This window comes from Engraulis encrasicolus, chromosome 22 (assembly GCF_034702125.1).
Source record: "Engraulis encrasicolus isolate BLACKSEA-1 chromosome 22, IST_EnEncr_1.0, whole genome shotgun sequence".
In the NCBI taxonomy this organism is placed as follows: domain Eukaryota; kingdom Metazoa; phylum Chordata; class Actinopteri; order Clupeiformes; family Engraulidae; genus Engraulis; species Engraulis encrasicolus.
The window spans coordinates 17,595,140-17,612,083 of NC_085878.1; the positions used below are offsets into that span (position 1 = coordinate 17,595,140).

Below are 16,944 nucleotides of genomic sequence, written 5' to 3' on the forward strand. Positions count from 1 at the left end.
GAACAAAGACATGTCAAGAGTGTAAAATCCTTTACATACAACTGTCCATTGCCAAAATGAGAGCCTTGTACTGCCCGTCCTTCACGAAGTGAGATTCACGGTCCATTGGAGCCTTTACTTTAACCACGCCAGTGTCTTTTTCAACTTTCAGCCACCCAGCTGGATCACTGCCAATTTTGTACCTGCCGTGACAAAAAAAGAAAAAAAGAATCCAATTAACAGAAATAACAATCTTCCAGGCGCAACCCTACATCACATGAGAAAATGGTTCAACTTCATTTTAGGGTCCAGATTATGCTACATCTACATTTTGAGATGGTGTGTTCCAGCATGTAACATTTTGTGTCGTCACAATAATAGTCAAGCTAATGCCATTATGCAACTATGTTTTTTGGTAATAACTGGAAGGTTATTGGTGCTTTTGCTTTCTACTTTTTAATGGCGAAATCCAAGCATGAATGTACAATTACTTAAAGAAGTTTTAATAGCTATGATTTATATTTCCAATTTTATTTGGGAAAATGTAAAAAAATAAAAAATAAAAGATGGATGACTGTATAGGCAAGTTTGCTGTTCTGGCAGTTTTTACCTATTCATCAATCCATTTAGAGGTAATCCAATAAAAACATTGGAAAAGGTGAGAATTGAGAGACTTGTGTTTACATTCAGTGTCTTAGGAAATATGATCTAAAAAAAGACATTGAATTGAAATATTTGAAAATAGATGGTGGTGGTAAATTTACACAAAAGATAACGCTAAAGCGGTGAATACACAGTTAAGTGTTGCCTTTGAATCCATACTTTACAAAGACAAAAGTTCTCAACATCCAGGTTTAGGCTGCTACTAATTAAACTTTTTACTGTAGACATTGGACAAGTAATTGACAGATTTCAGAAATGAAATGTGACAGAAAAATGATTACATGTCAACAACAAAATAATAGTGGTGTGCATTGGCACTGCCCTTACGATTCGATTACGATTCGGGAGGTAGCGATTCGATTCAATTCTACGATGCATTGCAATGCATTACATTTCTACTGAGAGCAAAGCTAATTTTTCATCAGTGGCGATGAGGCAATACAAGCAGTCAGATACTGAACAGCATTTCATTGGTCGTTTTCTGTATCAGTCTTACAGTTTTCAATGCTTAGAAGTACTTTTATTTATTTTAACATTGAATCGCTCCGGAAATATCCACGGAAGTAATTAAAACTTGAAAAAATATCCCGCATCGATTATGGCACTGGCCACATTGAATTCAACTGCCTTGCCCCGCATTGTGATGCATTGCCGAATCGATTATTGTTGACACCACTACAAAATAATGCCAATTATAATTTTCTAGTTATATTATTATTAGGGTACAGATCCAATGTTTTTCAATGAACCTTCCAAATTCACTTCTATTACCCAACCTGGGCTAACATTCTCGAAACCTTCGTTGCTAACTAAGGTAGCAACTAACGACCCAGTTGCGACAAAACTGTTTCTGGAACACTTCGTTCGGACTTACAAAGTCCCAATGTTTACAAGTAATGTAGTTAGTCGTTCGTCCGATGTTGGTGCGAACGACTCAGGTGTTCCTGCAAAACGAAGTAGGGGCTGTTCGTTAGTACTACTGCCGGATTTGGAACAAATAGCATGGTTAGCTAGTTCACCTTTGTTTTGGGAAGCACGTCACTCTTGCTCGTGGTTTGGGGCGGGTTCAGGCAGAGTTCAAGCAACATCGATCGATTACTGCCCTACACCAAATGTCTAGTCATGTTACGAACAGGGCTGAAAAAAACCCCACCAACACAATATTCAAATAGGGGACAAAATATTGTCCAAATATAGTAGGAAATTATATGTTCCACTATCGTGCTTCACGAGCTCCGATCAATCAAAGCTGCGCCAAAAAAAGAACCGTTTGATTACCATCGGGATTTGAACCCACACCAAAAGCAGCATCTCGCATGAATGCAGATTATTTCATTGCTCACATATCTCCACACATAACAAAGCCAATAGCACATTTTGATTAAACTCCAACAAGCATAGGCTACATGGAAATACGTGTAGCCTATAAGTTGCCATTGCGAAATGCGCTGTTCACTAGGCCTATTATTTTTAAAAGGCACCAGTGTGCGGTGATCCTTCTTGTAGGCCTATTCCTTGCATTGTAGGCTATGCCTTAGTCCACAAGAACTCCAAACTACATCGTAGGCTACAACAAGTTCAAAAATGGACATTATGCAACTGCCCTAGTATGTTGAAATAGTGCGTAATGGAAAGGCACTCGGAAAGGCGAGCGTGATGACAAGAATATGACACTTCTTCGCGTTACTAGGTCTTATGTCATAGTATTCATATTCTTCTTTTCATTTCAATTCTACTATTGTAATACAAGTCTGTCACAAGCAGCCGGCCAATAGGCTACTGTTAAAGCAAATGTTGTTTCAGCAGTGAGCACACTCCAAATAGCGCCATGGCCCATGGCGCACGAAGTGCAGTGCAGTCGGGGGATCAGAAAACAACACAGCGCATCGTGTCATTCTTTCTCTATCTGTGTCGTTTTGTGTTTTTGTAAAATACAGGTGAAAAGCAATTTGACTTGGCCTTAATGTGACTGCGTGCGTGGCTGCGAGGCAAAGACTCTCGGATGCCAGAGCTCCACAAGCGCGCCCAACAGCACGCGTGGATCAGCCACTTTACGCACACACAGAGGTTGGATAAACAGTTGCGCAGAGGAATAGGCACCTGCGCTTAATGTAGGCCTATCTTACTGAGGGAATCGAAATCTTGTCACACTGAAAATGCCTTCGCGCTTACCATTCACCGCCCATTGCTCTTCATTGATGGTGATGTGTAGACCGACATTTGGTTACTGCATTTAATGGGGTGGATTTTGGGGATATGATTGTGTTAACAGGTCTTTTCCGACGTTGAAGGACTTTGAATGTGCCATGTTTACAGACATTAACGGCCCCTTCCATAGGTCCCTTCCTGCGCGTCTTTATGTACAACGGCAGTAATGGCAGTTCCACCCATACGTTGCGCGTAAAGACGTGTGCAGACTGGAAAATTAAACATTCTGATATGTTTTATTAATTCTCAAGCGTAATTTCAGTTATCATTTCAAGCAGCATTTAACTGCAATCTGCCTGGCCATGACCTGTTGAAAGTGTTGCGTTGCCCATGAGCGTGAGAATGACTTCGCTTGCCGTTCTGGAAAAAAGATGTGATGGGTGGTTATTACCGTATATAGCCTAGGGCAATATTCACAGGGGATTGAACTCACGCCTCCGATAAGGAAACGGCAAACGTGTATGGAATTCCGACATTCTAACCACTCACCCACCAACCGTGCTTCCATATTAGTGGTAGGCTATAGCCTACAATATTAAACATTATATGCAAAATCTAAGTAAAAATAATACATGGTGGATTGTAATGTCGCATTTGGTAACTGCAGTTGAAGAGGGGTGAAGTCGGGGACATGATTGTGTTGACAAAGATTTGTGGATTTTGATAGATGAATGCCTGAATTTGACAGGCACTGTGTGGTACAGCGTCACTGCTTTGCGACAAATGCACCCGAGCTGAGGCGAGACACTCCGAGCATTTCCGAAAACTTCATTGTGCGTCTGAACTTACTTGGTTGGAATTTCATCGCACTTACTTCGTACCTACATCGGACCACGTTGGTCTGAGGGTTTCGAGAAATCATAGTTGTTGTTAGTTAGTTTTGTGTCGGACTTCGTTCGTACTTACTTGGTCCGAAGGCTAATTTTGGTCGGATTCGAGAAATCCACCCCTGGTTTATTTGCCCGTGCCATCATACTGCTTGGCGGTGGCTTGATTTCCTGTGGTTTTACACAGGCGTTTTTGATGTTGTGTTTTGTTGAGATTACTTGTCAGCAGGTTCTTGATAACCCATAGATTCTAAATGGCATTGTGGGTCTGGCAAGTTACAAAGAAGACCTAAATAGCAGGCATCAATGATATCTGGGCTTTCATAACTGACATGCCATGTCACTACAATTTGCCTCAATGCCATGGCACATTTTTGCAGAGATTAAGGCAAAGGAATTCATAACAAAGTATTGAACATTGACATAGCATTTACAAAGCACCCTTTTTCAAAGCACCCTTTTTCAAACAAAATTGGGCAATTTCAGCACAGCATTCAATTAGAAAAAAATCGTACTGTATTGTCCTACTGTATTATTGAAATACAATTTGCCATGAAACTCTAAATCTTGAAAGGGTCTGTTTGTGTGTAATCTTCCCCCGGGACCAATAGGAACCAAAAGAAGAAACCTTGTCGTTAAACAATCCTAACAGTTGTCTAGGCACTTCATTAGTTGGAAACATCAACTACACTACAAGTCAAACTTAGCAAAAGAACTTAACATTCACGAGGCATAATGCAACATTTTAAGCATTACAGGCCCTAGGACAGGGGTGGGGAACCTATGTCTAGAGGGCCGTTTGCGGCTCTTGAGGTTATTTTATCTGGCCCCCGATATAATTTTAATGTCATGCAGCCTCACATGAAATATGACATATTTTGTAAAGGAAACTTATATTAAGGGGACCTAGCGAAGGTGGGGTCTGTTCTAAAGTGCAGGGGAAAATCCTGGTTTGTGTTCATAATATGGCCCTCGGACGACTTTTACGGCACTCGGATGAATTTGAAGTGGCCCCTTGAATGAAAAAGGTTCCCCACCCCTGCCCATAGGAGCTCGCTTCATCCAAGCCAACCAAATATTGCCCTCTTCCAGGAAGAATGTTTTTGCATAAGGGACTTTCAGTCTCCCTGAATACATGCCATATTCATTCATGTTTGGGAGAACAATGGGGCACCTAAGTCACGCCCTTCTACTTCCGATCCGTGGGGCTGGAGCTCTCAAAATTTTGAATGAGAGTTAATGGAGCGAGTCAAGCTAAATCCTCATCCCATTTGGCATATGCTCCGGATTTCACATATGATGACAGTGAATTTGAAAGGTTTGGATTTGCGTCGTAAGACCACTCATTTTCGACACGCAAGAAACGTTATTTTAGCTTTTGTGCAAAACTGTGTTAGAGACTACACGTGCGCCTCGCATATCTGACGTGAACCGAGGGACAGCCAACCCTACCGCTGCACTGCGGCTTAAGTGGCTGCACGTCGGACATGCGACGTCTGTTGTGTAGTCCAAATAATTACAAATTTTGCACACACATAACTCAAAAATCGCTTAGCTTTGATCAGTCCATTACAGCCCAGTCAAAAGTTTTTGCGATCCCAGCCCCACGAGCCGCCCGGAAGGGGTGGAGAGTTAGGTGCCCCATTAGGTTTCATCAAGTCGGTTTTCAGAGATGCAAGCTTTTGTAAATGCATTTTTCTGATGTCCATATCTGGGATGGCAGATTAACTGGGAAGATCTTGAGGGTTCAATAGCCTATATCTAATTAGCTGAGAATGGTATTCTGGAAGCATTAGCAAACACTCACGTCAGTGTCTGCTTCATGGCTGTGTCTGGATCAGTGGCTGAGTACAGCACCAGTTTGGTGTCTACTGGGTCATTTTCTCGTGTGGAGATTTTCTTCTCTGCTGGACTGAAGACGGGAGCCTCATTGACGTCCACAACATTCACCACCACCTGAGCGGTGGCTGTTGGCAGAGGTATAGCAAAAGGTACCTCATTCTCCACTGCTACCACAAGTGTGTACTTGGAAATGGCTTCAAAGTCCAGGGGCTGCATATATGAAGGCAAAGAGAAACACCAAGTTAGACAAAAAAAATGGGCAAATTAAAACTAAATGAAAAAGATAAGATTAGTCTCAGACACCTTGGCTGTCTTGATGATGCCCGCCTGCTTGCTGATATCAGTCTCAATGGTGAACATGCCTCCAGTGTCTCCACTGATGATCTTGAACTTGGCGGCCCAGGCGTCAGTGTTTGGATCATCTCCATCAGTCACTAACATCTTTACCACCGTTTCACTCACCTTATTCTCAGGGACAGACGCAGTGTACTGGGAAAAACAGAAAGTCAAAAGATAAGATGGACTTCCACAAAGTCTCAAAAGAGAAGTCATGTCTTGTGCTGACTTTGGTCCCACTTACCTGAGACTGCTCAAACTGTGGAGCGTGGTCATTGCTGTCAGTCACTGTAATGATTGCTTTGCAAAAGGCAGTTAGTCCATTTCCCTCCATATCAGCTGCTTGGATGTCCAACGTGTACTTGGGGAATTTCTGGAATGGCAAAATTACAAAATGACTTAGATCTGCGATCTGCAAGATGTATGTAAAATGATTCTAAAACCTGAGGGATGAAAGTAGATTCAAATCCTTTTCAACGTTTACCTCCTTGTCCAGGCCAGCAGAGTTCACCATGAGCTTCCCTGTGACAGGGTTGATGGAGAACATGCCTGCACTTGGCAGCTTTGGGTCCTGACTTGTAATTGTATATCTGATGTCAGAGTTGGCATTTCCAGGTTCATCAGCATCAGTAGCAACAATGTCCATGAATTCAGTGCCTATACAAAAAAACATCCCAAGTCAGACCTAAGTCAAACACTAAACGTAAACCTAAAGGTAAATCTTGATCTTAAATGGCTGACCAAATAAGCATTGGAAAAACATGAGCATGTCTGACCACAGAGTATATCTGACAGTAATACTTGATGCATGATGCACAACTACCATGAGCCCTACAAAAGGCAAATCAGAGAAATTCTCTCCAGAGAACAAAGGTGTTACAATTCAAGTTCACGACATGCCTTCCCTGCAAGTTTGTTTTACTACAAGTCCACCCAAATTGCACATGAACTTGCCGTAAAAAGGCGCAACATAACCTCTACACAAACTAAAACTTGCATGAATTCTTAAAAATACATAGATGAGTCACCAGCAACTGGTGATATTTCTTTTACTGCATATTTATTCCCATTTCTACTATACTACAGCAAAAGAGTGAACTGACAAACCTGGTTTTGTTGCCTCCGCAACACTGCCCAGGAAGGGATTTTGCTTGAAGATAGGCTTGTTATCGTTTTGGTCAATTACAATGATTTTAAGCTCCATAGGCTCCTCAGCCTTACCACCACCCTCAATCACTGCATGTGCAAGAAGCTGCAAGAATTGACAGAATGAATAAATAATTAATCAAAAAGCAAAAAATAATCATATTAGTCAAAAAAAATTTAATTGATAGAAAGTCAGACACAGACAGACAGACAGAGACAGATACGGTACCGTATATGCGGCCATGTCTTCTCTATCCAAGGGCTTGGTGATGTATAGCTGCCCAGTCCTGGCATCAATTTTGAAGAGATCCCGGGGCTCCACATCTGCTCCAACGCCAGTGATGCTGTAGGTGACGGTCACCTCTTTTGCAAAGCTGGTTTTAATCTGAATGCAAGTCAAGGCCACTCTGTTAATCGACCCTGATCATCTCAATACATCACTGATTTTAACCTCCACCAGGCACACACACTTACCTGCACCAAAGCTTCTGGGAAAGGACCTCTCGTGTTCTCTGGAATTTTGATGTCTGGAATGATCCAGTCCCTCTTTCTTCTTTTTAGACCACCGGATGATTTTGGAAACAGCAGGACTGGCACAGTTGAAACTGCTTCAGTTGAGGCTGGCTATGGAGTTAAAAACATGCAAATAAATGCTTTAAAGTTTATCCTATAAAATATACCATTAACCCATTTTAGCCTAAGCCCTTTTTGGGAAAGGTTGCCCTCCGCCTATTAAATTCTAAATATCTCGCCCTCGGAAGCACATACAAACATGAAATAAGTTGCATTTAAACTATGCTATGACCCTCATTCTGCATTAGAATATGTTCATTCAGCATTTACACATTTTTTGAACCAAAAACCATCAACTCTCAAGAGCCTGAATGCAGCGTATATGTGTCTCTCCAGGCTAAAATGGCTTTACTGGTATGAAGTGACAAGAGTGAGAAGACAGTGGTCACAGTTCTAAACTGCAGGTAGGAATGTGTACAGCAGGGGTCAGTGTGGTTCGAGTATTGGAGGTCAATGCTGCTTACCTTGGGCAGATCCACCTGGTGCCCCTGATGGTTCTCCTGCTCATGCTCATTGTGGTGCTTGTGGTGGTGGCGAGGTTGGATAAGCTCCAGTCGTACATCCACCGTGTGCTTCTTTCCCTGGGAGTCCCAGGCATGGACTGCAAACCTCTTGTGTCCATCGTGTAGCGTCACCTGTCTCTTCAGCTTCACCGTCCCGTCTGTGTCCACTTTAAATCTCTTGTCTGCTGAATCAAAGAGAATCCTGGTGCGGCCTGTGCAGTCATCGAAGACAACTGGAAGGAGAACACAAACAGGGAGGGGAGGGTGAGGACCCTTTCGGATTTTCCTCCAGCACTAATGGACACACTGGTCCCACTCTCTGACCCATAGGCTAGCCATTAGTGTTGAGAGAGGAGGAAATGGCTATCGCGGCTGTTACCCATGAGCCAAATGAGTAAATGGATTTAATGTGGCCACACAACTCTAGCTGCTTTGTAAAGCTCTTAAGAGGGGAGATGACAATGCAAGAAAACAAGCATCATATCCAATATGATAATAGAACAACCTATACAGACTAAATTCAAAGGACCAAAGAGCAGTTTTACATATCAAGTGATTAAACCAAAACATTTTTTTGATGAAAAGTTAGTAAGTAATGTGAAACAAAAGGAGATGGCAGACTTGCAATGATCACTATACTATAGTCACACAAGGAAAGTAGCCACCATACAACAGATTGGATGTCAAATGACAGGATTCACTCCGCATCTAGCACAGCAAAGTTTCTCATCAAAGCCATTTACGCATTTAACCATGTGGGAATATTTTCCCCAGGCTTCTACGTCCACTTTGAAATGGCCGGCAATTGTGGTGTCATTTCACAGCTTAAACGCCACACAAATACTCTTACCCCCTCCCCCCAAACACTAATCAGGTCTCACAAAAGACAACTTGCATGCGGAAGCAGAACCAGTTTGTCCCACTTGGTCACGTTAAGACTTGCTCAGATATACCCTAAAGCAGCATGCAGAGCCTCTCCGTCTGTCTGAACTCAGGTAGTCTCAGTATTAGAGGGGGGTCTGATTCATTCCAAAGGGCTCATGGCACATAAATCCTAACTTCAAACAACTGTGTGGTTTACGGCGTAACTGGGACTTGGTGTGTATCTGCTTATTAGCATTAGAAGCAGAAGCAGCAAAAACAAAAAAAAAACATTGGAGATATGGCGTTACATTCGCTACCGGGATGAGGCCAGCTGCACCAGCACAATCTCTGCTGCCACCCCTTATCTAGAAAAGGGAGGCTTTGGGTCTTCTGTGGTTCTAGGGTGAATGAATGGAGTGGCTGGAAAACATTTGATAACTGAAACAAGTGCAACCTTGTTTAAATTTAGACTCATAGTCACCACAGGGCAAAGCACAAGGGAAGAAACCTGCTTCACATTTTCCCTCACTTGGTGGTAAAAGATTAATTTTTTGGTCACCCACAACTGCAGTTCAATAGTTGTACCCATCAAAATGGCAAATCCAGTTTCACTGAATACCCGTTAAATTCGGTGGCAATCGAGTTTGATTAATGTGAAATAAAGCAAGATATTTTCTGATGCGAAAACATGGGCGAGGCCTTACCTTTCCCAAGCCTCCTGCCGATGTGGAGATGGATTCTGTCGACTTCGAATATGTAGAGATCCGTGTCAAAGCCAGGTGCACATGATGTATGTTCAGAAAGTGCACAGGAAAGTGCCTAATTTGATAAATAGGAAGAAATTATTTTGCAAATTAAAAAAGGTAAGCATATCTGCACTATTTCACTGCATTCACTAGCCAGTAACAATATAAAGCTGTAATGCCCTACATTGACGTGGTTAAAAGTATTACAACTACATGCTCAAGTGTTGATCCAATAGTTCCATGCTGTGCGCATTTTGGTTGTAAAGAAACATTTATGTCAACCTATCAAAATACGCATAATAAAAACACGAACTGGTGTGTGAAGTTAGAGACACCATGAAAAGGTAACCTACCTGGAGAACGAGAATAATAGTTCCCAAGCGCAAACACCCACAAACCTCCATCGGATTCACAATCGTCAGTTTTTAACAATTCCAAATATATAATCCTTTGAACTTTCACTCGCAAGAATGTCCTGTCTGCTCAAGGCAAGACTTCAAAATGACTCCAACCGCCGATTGCGGAAATGAGCGGCACCAGGTAGTTTCGGTGAGAGGGGGTGACGTTGAAGACAAGGAGGTCTACATAAAATGAGATGCATGCAGGTGGCCTCGCCCATTCGCTGATTAGGGAATCCGACCAAGTTTGGGTATGGGGTCAAAAAATGGGCGCGCGCACAGGTGAACACGGTCAATATATCTGGGGAAAAAGCAGAAAACAAGAACTGATTCTAAAATCACACATTTGAGACTATGAGATAAAACTAACCTCTATTAATGATCCTGAATACGCATTGAACTTAAAAACATTTTCCTACTTTTTGTCAGTATTCCTAATAGCCTACTCACATACTAAATTGCAAAGCTGGATCCTGGATCAAAATGCACAGAGAATAAATAAGCCCGTCTCAAAATGAGGTGGTTTAAGGACGCCAACCACACCCAGAGTTTAAAGTATAGGCTTCTGCCTAATCATAACAACAGAGCTATTGTGAACACCAGTTCATCAGCGCTTAACTGAAGTTTACAGTAAAATGTAATGACGACTGTAGCAACCCAATGTAAGTAGGCTGCCGGATGTGAGTGCCCGGATATCCGCCCGAGTATCTGCATGCATTTGCATTCATTTCCACCATCAGGAATGCTTTGCGGCACCACAGCTACCCTATGTGAGTCGCTCTGTGTCGCCTGACTGTCCCTTCTATAGGCCTAATATGATTGTAGCCTACCGTAACAACTCGCCTCGGCCCCCGCCGCAACAAATATCCACCACACCACCACGGGTCCTCTGGTGTTGTGACCGTTTTAGGATATTTTTTTCATATCCAATACTTGCACATTAAGAGTGACAATTCCATCATGGATGTTTAGGCTAAACGATATGTGCGAATGCAGTCATGTTGAATTTAGGGTGGCCAAACCATGCCATGTCATGAAGCGTGCATCACATTATTTAAACAGCTCGTGTAAACAGTTTTCCTGAGTGCCCGTGTCTTTTGGAGATCGGAGGCTTGATTAGCAAAGAGATGGGAGAGAAATTAGTTGTGCGCGCGCACACACATCTGCACAATATCGGACACGAAGTTACTGGCTCCAATATTTCAGCGTCCCGTTTGATTATGTACTGACACTTTTAAGTTTACATAGCACAATCAAATGAATAGGCTATTTCTAAATTATATGCTGTAGTCTCCAATGTGCCTAGTTTCACGTGTGGTTGGCATCACCAAATAATCTGCACAATGGCATAACTTTTCGAGTGCTACATTTAGACCGGGTAAAATATCGAGCATGGTCTGTCCCTTAAATAATATTAAGAGTGTCCCGTCCCGTAACAACTCGGTCTCGGCCCCCGCCGCAAGTAGGCTATCCTCCACCACGAAGGTCCGATGTTGTGGCCGTTTTGGGATATTTTCATATAATACAGAAATAAGAGCGTGCGCGCGCGCCTCTGACTGCACGGAGGGAGAATGGCTCCAATATTTATATTCAGCGCCCAGTTTAATTCTGCACTGACACTTTTAAATGCACATGGCACAATCAAATTAGTAGGCTATGTCTAAATGTACTAGGCAGGCTCCAATCTGGCATTGTTGTTTCGGTATCACCAATAATAATGGCACAATATGCGGCATGGTTTCGCGTGTTGTTTTTGCACCACCAAAATAATAACTACACAATATGCGGCATAGCTGCTGTTTTCTAACTCAGAGAGAAGGATATGCCCAGATATTCTTTTAACTTGTAGGATATCCTGATGTTATGTTTCACTAATGTAAGGAGTAAAACTCAGAAACTTCTCGAGTGCTAGCTACATTTAGACTGGGTAAACTCGTGACTTTAATGCCTTCCGAAACGGGCTATAGTCTTGTGAAAAACTTTTTATTTAACATTGCAAATGGGCAGGATGATTTGCTTAGACACGCACGTGCTTCAGAGCAGCTAGAACTGTGGAAGGTGACTGCTGCAGTTTTCAGCTCAGTCCTCCTGGATAATAAAAACAAAATAATGCCGACGAGAAAGTAACGCCGTTATCTTTTGATGGATTCCCTTTGGGTGCCCGGTTGAGACAGTTTAATTTTCACACCCAAAACTATTCGGTTTTTAAGTTATAATTTTATATACAATTTATATATAATTTTTATTATTTTGATGTTATTGGTCACCGGGCCTATTCTTTTGATTGGGAGATCAAGGAACTCTCTGGTGTCGCCGAAACGGCGATGTGCTGTGGGCTGTTTACGCACGGTCGGCACCTATGTCCCTTCCAAATTCAGTCAGACTCAAATCGGACCGAAATCAAATAGCTGAGGTTAAACTGTCGTAAATACACGACCGAAATCGAGTAGCTGAGGTAAAATAGACGTAAATACTCGGGCGGATATCCGGGCACTCACATCCGGCAGCCTACTTACATTGGGTTGCTACAACGACCCCCACACGCAAGTCTAGCTTCAGGCTGTCAGGCTGCGACCGGGGCGTTGAAAGGAGTCATTCATCCCTGACCAAACCACAAACGGCAGTCCCCTGAAGAAGACGGCTCTGTTCGGAGATTCTTGCAATTGGGCTTCCCAAATTTTTATGCTGTGTCCACGGTGCAAAATCAACTCAAATGCACCCAAATGCCATGGTTCATATAGGTTTCTAACTATCCATGCAATTGCAAGTGAAGTAGTAATACCACTTTATCAGACTCATCTGTAGCTGCCCACTGGACGAGTCATCCTTGTTCTTTATCAATTATTTATGTAGGAGGATGAACTCTGTGCTTGCACAACGCATAGCCATATCCTTCCTCTGATAATGTATGTAATGTATGAGCATCTGATTGAGAGAGAAAGCATGCAGTGCGTTTTGAGAGGGCTGAGCTGTAGACAGCAACTGGTGACAAGTTCTTGGTCAAAATTATCTTTAGGTCAAATACTCCTCCATCTACACAATACTTTTCGTTAACGGTCAGACTACTATTAACGTGTACGCAGTGTTTACATTCAGATATCACAACAAAATAATATATTGCTTTTCACCAGTACATCAGTATTTAAAAAAAGAAAAGACATTTTTTTAGACAACTATTTGGAAGTGTTAGGCTAGTTTCTCTGCTAAGTGACAAGAAATGGGGGTCAATGTGGATAAAGAACACCTAGAAAAAATACCGGTGAGTGGCCCATTTGTTAAAAAAAAGAAAAAAATGGATGGAAAAACTCCTGTCTTTCAGATGTGCCGAATTAAATGTTTAAACCATGGTTAATACATTCGGCTACCTGCTAATAGTAGAAATGTACCGAAGAAGGCTATAGCTAACTCAATGTGATAGCAAGACGTCATACTGCAAAAAAGAGAGTTCCTGTAAACAAAATCTCTGCAAAAACGGTTGGTCAAGACGATTCGTTTTTAAATGTGGGTGGCCTAAAAACAAAACGTACCTTGTACCTTGGTTCCAAACTGTGATAATCATACGACTTGAAACTTCAAGGTTTTCCAACCAGCTCCATTCTTCATTGAGTTGAAGTTGAAGAAGCACCTGAACATAATTTGGAATGTGGTTTGCTTTTTCCTAAGAAGCTGGGTCGGTGGATGATCCAACCCAGGGGTTCCCAAACTTTTCCAAATTGGGGCCCACTTAAAATTTTCGGGGCCCACCTCTGGCCCAATAAAGAATAACACTAGTCAACAAGCAACACACTCAGGAATATTATTTTGATTTTTAGAAAATTATTTCAAGGCCCACTTGGAACACCCTCAGGGTGCAAGTTCACGTTGACAAGACTGGCAGAGACTGGAGTTGGTTGTCACATTTTTTTCATTTTATGAAAACTAGGCAGGTATATCGCAAGGAAACAATTTATGTACAGATGCAATGGTTCATGTGTCAGATCCAATAAAATCAATTCTGTTCGAAAGATAGGCCCACTGACTTGTATAACCTATGTTCAAAGTTTGCACAAATGTCACATCCTATGGGCAAAGTTACTTAGGCCCAGGGTGCGATTTGTAGGGGGGGGGATGGGGAGGATTGTCCCCACTTCTGGTCTTGATATCGCCACTTTTTCTACAAGATTTTATCACAGTTTAATGTAATTCCATTGATATTGATATTGTTGTCAGTGTCACAATGTTTTCTCTAATGGGGGAATATTAAAAAAAATTTTTTTAAATATTTATTTAATAAAATAATTAATTTGATAAAAATGATACATTCAATGAAATGTGAACTTACATAGACAACTAAATGAGCACAAAAAAGGCTAAGCAACATTGTTCAAAGGACACTGTGTGAGATTTTTACTTGTTTATTTCCAGAATTCATGCTGCCCATTCACTAATGTTACTTTTTCATGAATGCTTATCACCACCATCAAATTCTAAGTATTCATTAGGAGTGGAAAAATGGAACTTTTCATACATGAAAAGGGGGATCTTCTCCATGGTCCGCCATTTTGAATTTCCAAAAATAGCCATTTTAAGCTGCAAAAATGAGTGTACTTGGACCATACTAGAAAATATTAATTTATTAGTTAGTAAACTTTCATGAAAAGATCAAATTTGGCAATAGGCATCCCATTTTCAATGAGCAGCATAGTTGCAGTAGGCCTACCTTTTTTGACCATTTCCTGCACAGTGTCCCTTTAAAGTAATAGCCTATTTAAAAAATGTTGCTTAGACATTGACACAATTCAGACAACAGGCATATGTGACATGACAACATGCCGGTCTGTATGAATTGTGTCATTATTCAGTGAGGAGATTTTACAGTGGATGACTAAGAGGAACTCAAAGTGCATTGAGGCCTGGCCTTTTGAGATCTAACAGATATCAAACAACTAGGACAATAGTTCTTTCAGAGAGCTGGCATTGCCACATAAACGGCTTGTTAAAATGTGCCTTGATAGTCATGGATAAACCATTTATTTTACCATTATTTTTAAATTATAGGCCTGTATTACATACATTCAGGAAAGCATCATTATGCAAATCATATTTCACAGTAGTCTTGGGCCTATTGACTTCAGTGCTGTCGTTTTTTTGTTGCAATGGCCTTGTGATTGTTTCTTTTCCACATTCCTCCTTGGACAGCGCAGACTTCAGTATCTCCCTTCCCTCTTGGGAATGAATAACAAACTCCCACAGCGCATGTATTTGAAAGTGTGGTTTAACTTTGTGGCTATTTTCTACAAGCCCAAACCTAGTGTGGCATTAAGGAATGGACATGATGAGAAATGATTTATATAAGCATAGCCTACTTAAGGTTGGTGTCCGAGAAAATCCAAGAAAATCTTCTATTAATTGTTAACTGGTTTTGAGGATGATGAACCATGACGCACATTTATGGGTGTCTGCGGAAATGACCATGCCAGCACACCATGTGACTACAAACACAGCCTGCTGTCATACAGGCATGGCCTGGGGGTGTGATGTGTAATTATGAAGACATGTCGTTGCTTGGTCATCAGAAGAAATCCACATGGCCTGGTTTCAGCCTTTGGTATGTTTTCAAAACACCCTCCCTATTTTCAATAAAAAAAACAGATTCAAGTAGATTAGACATTAATCGAATACAGGAACTGTTGTATTATGTTATAACACAGGTGTTGTGTGTGTGTGCCCACCTGTGTCCACTGCCGAAGTGCATTATGCCCAGTGTCATCCACTGGTTCATTGTTGTCCCTCCTGAGTTTACAAACCAGTTGTATATATTTTTGGTATGTGGATGATATTTTGCCAGTTGTCTTGTGTACACGATGACTCATTGTGTATTCTCATTTATGGGGCTCTGACCTACCTGTGACACTGTTGTGTGTGTGTGTGTGTGTGTGTGTGTGTGTGTGTGTGTGTGTGTGTGTGTGTGTGTGTGTGTGTGTGTGTGTGTGTGTGTGCGCGTGTGTGTGTGGGCTCATTAGCATTGATAAGCTTGTCTCCCAAATGAGACTTTTCACATTGCATCCACATGAATGATGGAGGCCATGCAGATAAGCGGACAAAGCAGTAGTAGTAGGACTGCATGTTTTAGCTTTGGGAAAGGGTTGTGGCTGAAAAGCTGTTGAAAATTAACTAGCTCAGGGAAAAAAAGCAAACATTCTTTGTCTGTGTAAGGCAAGCAGTCATTCGTATTGTGCAGAAGAGGCCCCAATGGCAAAAATTGGTTTTCAAGCCTACGTGTGGCATTTCTAGAAATTATCTACTCTTAATAAAATAAATTAAACTTCCAAGGTTTCTCCATTACTACTGCAGGAGCATCAAAATTATATACAGTTTTTTCCCTTATTTCTTCCCATTTGCAGGCTATATTCAGTTTGACCATTATTGCACTGTTGATCTGTATGAGAAATCAGATGCTTGTGGACAGTGCAATGGGTGACAAATGCTGGGATCAGCAACACTGCATGTACTAAGTGTACATTGATTGACTTTGACCCTTCCCAGCAGCTGCCTTAAAAGCCCATCAAGCCCAAGCTAGGCTGTTAGGCTCCATGAAATGTTTATGCTTGCATAATACTCTAAATCGTATTAGCTCATGGAGTCGTGTTTCCGTACACATGTGAGTGCCTCACTTTCTCCCACAATTGCTGGCAATGGTCGAGGGTGCAAGTACAGATCTGTCAGGGACGTGACTGAGTCCGATGACAGACGCCGTCAGACAAGACCTGTCTTGTCCTGAGCTGGGCTTTTGTGTCCTCTTTGGAATGTGCGGTGGACCTCCACTGTAGAAAGCTGTGTGGCTACCTGGGCTATTAGGCTCGGCCTGCCTGCCCCCTCC

At 41.9% G+C, this 16,944-nt stretch overlaps 1 protein-coding gene across 1 annotated transcript in view; it reads right to left on the minus strand.

The window, feature by feature from the left end:
* The window catches only part of LOC134439321 (uncharacterized), a 49,763-nt gene extending 39,160 nt beyond the window's left edge, over positions 1-10,603 (minus strand). The window contains exons 1-12 of the mRNA XM_063189226.1: positions 10,536-10,603; positions 10,041-10,386; positions 9,646-9,760; positions 8,039-8,310; positions 7,476-7,625; positions 7,231-7,386; positions 6,963-7,107; positions 6,340-6,512; positions 6,100-6,228; positions 5,823-6,008; positions 5,485-5,729; positions 40-182 (exon numbers count right to left, since the gene is read on the minus strand). Coding sequence (XP_063045296.1) covers positions 40-182; positions 5,485-5,729; positions 5,823-6,008; positions 6,100-6,228; positions 6,340-6,512; positions 6,963-7,107; positions 7,231-7,386; positions 7,476-7,625; positions 8,039-8,310; positions 9,646-9,760; positions 10,041-10,091 — 1,765 coding nt within the window. The 5' untranslated portion in view covers positions 10,092-10,386; positions 10,536-10,603. The remainder of the gene's footprint in view (positions 1-39; positions 183-5,484; positions 5,730-5,822; positions 6,009-6,099; positions 6,229-6,339; positions 6,513-6,962; positions 7,108-7,230; positions 7,387-7,475; positions 7,626-8,038; positions 8,311-9,645; positions 9,761-10,040; positions 10,387-10,535) is intronic.
* Between the last annotated feature and the right edge of the window lie 6,341 nt (positions 10,604-16,944).